This window comes from Palaemon carinicauda, chromosome 18 (genome assembly GCF_036898095.1).
Source record: "Palaemon carinicauda isolate YSFRI2023 chromosome 18, ASM3689809v2, whole genome shotgun sequence".
Taxonomy (NCBI): domain Eukaryota; kingdom Metazoa; phylum Arthropoda; class Malacostraca; order Decapoda; family Palaemonidae; genus Palaemon; species Palaemon carinicauda.
The window spans coordinates 66,987,294-66,992,293 of record NC_090742.1 but is presented as its reverse complement, the minus strand read 5'-3'; the positions used below and the strand labels follow the sequence as shown (position 1 = coordinate 66,992,293).

The following is a 5,000-nucleotide window of genomic DNA, read 5'->3' as shown; positions in this document are numbered from 1 at the left end:
GACAGTAGGCCTATAAAGAAACAACAGGGGGAGGGGGAGTTGCCCCAGCCTACTATTTATGTCATCACACCGACCTATAAGAGAATGGAACAGGTGAGAGTTGATTAGCGATTTCATTTCTGCGCAAATTAATCTTTTCACGAAGGGACTGATAAATCTTAGCCAACAAGGGCTGCGGTGGCTAATGTGGTAACGTCCTTGACTGGTGAACGCCACACTGGGTTTCAAATCCCGCTCAAACTCGTTAGTTTCTTTGATCGCTGCAACATCACCATTCGTGTGAGCTAATGATATGGGGGAGGGGGGTTTGCGGAGCCTGTAAGTCTATCAGCTGAGTCATCAGCAGCCATTGCTTGGCCATCCTTGGTTCTAGCTTGGGTGGAGAGGGGGCTTGGACGCTGATCATAATGTATATGGTTAGTTTCTAGGGCATTACCCTGCTTGATAAGGCAATGTCACTGTCCTTGCCTCTTCCATTCATGAGCCGCATTTAAACCTATAAAAACAATTAAAAACAGCAAAAAAATAAACTTATGGTTTGTTAATCATCATCATCATCATAGTCATTATATTGATAATGATCATAACAATGACAGTGTATATGTTTATTTTCGTTTATTCAGTTTAGCAATTAGTTAAGCATTTATACTCACCTCTGTTCTGATTTCATTTTGTCCTATTCTACTCTATTTTACCAAAATCTTATTTTCCGCTATTACATTGTGCAGAATCATCATAATCAACATCTCCTCCTACGATTATTGACGCAAAGGGCCTCGGTTAGATTTCGCCAGTCGTCTGTATCTTGAGCTTTTAAATCAACACTTCTCCATTCATCTTCTCCTACTTTACGCTTCATAGTCCTCAGGCATGTAGGCCTGGGTCTTCCAACTCTTCTAGTGCCTTTTGGAGCCCAGTTGAAAGATTGGTACATACATAATGGATAATTGTAGGAATAATAATCGATTTATATCTCAGTTTCTCATGATTTACTTCCCTTATCTATTCTGTGGTCCCATCGACAGATACCAATTTGCACCTCAGTTTCTCAAGATTTATTTCATTTATCTCCTCTGTGTTCCCGTCGACAGATACCAATTTGCACCTCAGTTTCTCAAGATTTATTTCATTTATCTCTTGTGTTCCCGTCGACAGATACCAATTTGCATCTCAGTTTCTCACGATTTATTTCATTTATCTCTTCTGTGTTCCTGTCGACAGATACCAATTTGCATCTCAGTTTCTCACGATTTATTTCATTTATCTCCTCTGTGTTCCCATCGACATATACCAATTTGCATCTCAGTTTCTCACGATTTATTTCATTTATCTCTTCTGTGTTCCCGTCGACAGTTACCAATTTGCACTTCAGTTTCTCAAGATTCATTTCATTTATCTCCTCTGTGTTCCCGTCGACAGATACCAATTTGCATCTAAGTTTCTCATGATTTATTTCCTTTATCTCCTCTGTGTTCCCGTCGACAGATACCAATTTGCACCTGTTTTTCAAGATTTATTTAATTTATCTCCTCTGTATTCCCGTCGACAGATACCAATTTGCATCTCAGTTTCTCACGATTTATTTCCCTTATCTCCTCTGTACTCCCGTCGACATATACCAATTTGCACCGGTTTCTCACGATTTATTTCATTTATCTCTTCTGTGTTCCCATCGACAGATACCAATTTGCATCTCAGTTTCTCACGATTTATTTCATTTATCTCTTCTGTTTTCCCATCGACAGATACCAATTTGCATCTCAGTTTCTCACGATTTATTTCATTTATCTCCTCTGTGTTCTTGTCGACAGATACCAATTTGCACCTCAGTTTCTCACGATTTATTTCATTTATCTCCTCTGTGTTCCCGTCGACAGATAATAATTTGCACCTCAGTTTCTCACGATTTATTTCCTTTATCTCTTCTGTGTTCCCGTCGACAGATACCAATTTGCACCTCAGTTTCTCACGATTTATTTCATTTATCTCTTCTGTGTTCCCGTCGACAGATACCAATTTGCATCTCAGTTTCTCACGATTCATTTCCTTTATCTCTTCTGTGTTCCCGTCGACAGTTACCAATTTGCACCTCAGTTTCTCAAGATTCATTTCATTTATCTCCTCTGTGTTCCCGTCGACAGATACCAATTTGCATCTCAGTTTCCCAAGATTTATTTCATTTATCTCCTCTGTGTTCCCGTCGACAGATACCAATTTGCACCTCAGTTTCCCAAGATTTATTTCATTTATCTCCTCTGTGTTCCCGTCGACAGATACCAATTTGCATCTAAGTTTCTCACGATTTATTTGTTTTATCTCCTCTGTGTTCCCGTCGACAGATACCAATTTACCCCTGTTTTTCAAGATTTATTTAATCTATCTCCTCTGTGTTCCCGTCGACAGATACCAATTTGCATCTCAGTTTCTCACGATTTATTTCCTTTATCTCCTCTGTACTCCCGTCGACAGATACCAATTTGCACCTGTTTCTCACGATTTATTTCATTTATCTCCTCTGTGTTCCCATCGACAGATACCAATTTGCACCTCAGTTTCTCACGATTTATTTCATTTATCTCTTCTGTTTTCCCATCGACAGATACCAATTTGCATCTCAGTTTCTCACGATTTATTTCATTTATCTCTTCTGTGTTCCCGTCGACAGATACCAATTTGCACCTCAGTTTCTCACGATTTATTTCATTTATCTCCTCTGTGTTCCCGTCGACAGATAATAATTTGCACCTCAGTTTCTCACGATTTATTTCCTTTTATCTCCTCTGTGTTCCCGTCGATAGATACCAATTTGCATCTCAGTTTCTCACGATTTATTTCATTTATCTCTTCTGTGTTCCCGTCGACAGATACCAATTTGCATCTCAGTTTCTCACGATTCATTTCCTTTATCTCTTCTGTGTTCCCGTCGACAGTTACCAATTTGCACCTCAGTTTCTCAAGATTCATTTCATTTATCTCCTCTGTGTTCCCATCGACAGATACCAATTTGCACCTCAGTTTCCCAAGATTTATTTCATTTATCTCCTCTGTGTTCCCGTCGACAGATACCAATTTGCATCTAAGTTTCTCACGATTTATTTGTTTTATCTCCTCTGTGTTCCCGTCGACAGATACCAATTTGCACCTGTTTTTCAAGATTTATTTCATTTATCTCCTCTGTGTTCCCGTCGACAGATACCAATTTGCATCTCAGTTTCTCACGATTTATTTTCTTTATCTCCTCTGTACTCCCGTCGACAGATACCAATTTGCACCTGTTTCTCAAGATTTATTTCATTTATCTCTTCTGTGTTCCCATCGACAGATACCAATTTGCATCTCAGTTTCTCACGATTTATTTCATTTATCTCTTCTGTTTTCCCATCGACAGATACCAATTTGCATCTCAGTTTCTCACAATTTATTTCATTTATCTCCTCTGTGTTCCCGTCGACAGATACCAATTTGCACATCAGTTTCTCACGATTTATTTCATTTATCTCCTCTGTATTCCCGTCGACAGATAATAATTTGCACCTCAGTTTCTCACGATTTATTTCCTTTATCTCCTCTGTGTTCCCGTCGATAGATACCAATTTGCATCTCAGTTTCTCACGATTTATTTCATTTATCTCTTCTGTGTTCCCGTCGACAGATACCAATTTGCATCTCAGTTTCTCACGATTCATTTCCTTTATCTCTTCAGTGTTCCCGTCGACAGTTACCAATTTGCACCTCAGTTTCTCAAGATTCATTTAATTTATCTCCTCTGTGTTCCCATCGACAGATGCCAATTTGCACCTCAGTTTCTCAAGATTTATTTAATTTATCTCCTCTGTGTTCCCGCCGACAGATACCAATTTGCACCTCAGTTTCTCAAGATTTATTTCCTTTATCTCCTCTGTGTTCCCGTCGACAGAGACCAATTTGCACCTGTTTTTCAAGATTTATTTAATTTATCTCCTCTGTATTCCCGTCGACAGATACCAATTTGCATCTCAGTTTCTCACGATTTATTTCCCTTATCTCCTCTGTACTCCCGTCGACAGATACCAATTTGCATCTAAGTTTCTCACGATTTATTTGTTTTATCTCCTCTGTGTTCCCGTCGACAGATACCAATTTGCACCTGTTTTTCAAGATTTATTTCATTTATCTCCTCTGTGTTCCCGTCGACAGATACCAATTTGCATCTCAGTTTCTCACGATTTATTTTCTTTATCTCCTCTGTACTCCCGTCGACAGATACCAATTTGCACCTGTTTCTCAAGATTTATTTCATTTATCTCTTCTGTGTTCCCATCGACAGATACCAATTTGCATCTCAGTTTCTCACGATTTATTTCATTTATCTCTTCTGTTTTCCCATCGACAGATACCAATTTGCATCTCAGTTTCTCACAATTTATTTCATTTATCTCCTCTGTGTTCCCGTCGACAGATACCAATTTGCACATCAGTTTCTCACGATTTATTTCATTTATCTCCTCTGTATTCCCGTCGACAGATAATAATTTGCACCTCAGTTTCTCACGATTTATTTCCTTTATCTCCTCTGTGTTCCCGTCGATAGATACCAATTTGCATCTCAGTTTCTCACGATTTATTTCATTTATCTCTTCTGTGTTCCCGTCGACAGATACCAATTTGCATCTCAGTTTCTCACGATTCATTTCCTTTATCTCTTCTGTGTTCCCGTCGACAGTTACCAATTTGCACCTCAGTTTCTCAAGATTCATTTAATTTATCTCCTTTGTGTTCCCATCGACAGATGCCAATTTGCACCTCAGTTTCTCAAGATTTATTTAATTTATCTCCTCTGTGTTCCCGCCGACAGATACCAATTTGCACCTCAGTTTCTCAAGATTTATTTCCTTTATCTCCTCTGTGTTCCCGTCGACAGAGACCAATTTGCATCTCAGTTTCTCACGATTTATTTCCTTTATCTCCTCTGTATTCCTGTCGACAGATACCAATTTGCATCTTAGTTTCTCAAGATTTAT

General features: G+C 38.9%; 1 protein-coding gene across 3 annotated transcripts in view; it reads left to right on the top strand.

Moving 5' to 3' along the window:
• Positions 1-5,000, top strand: part of LOC137657876 (galactosylgalactosylxylosylprotein 3-beta-glucuronosyltransferase P-like) — a 33,808-nt gene that overhangs the window by 4,862 nt on the left and 23,946 nt on the right. For all 3 annotated transcript variants that reach the window (XM_068392482.1, XM_068392484.1, XM_068392483.1), the window contains exon 3: positions 1-93. This exon is cut by the window's left edge and continues 17 nt beyond it. In XM_068392482.1, the coding sequence (XP_068248583.1) occupies positions 1-93 (93 nt within the window). The remainder of the gene's footprint in view (positions 94-5,000) is intronic.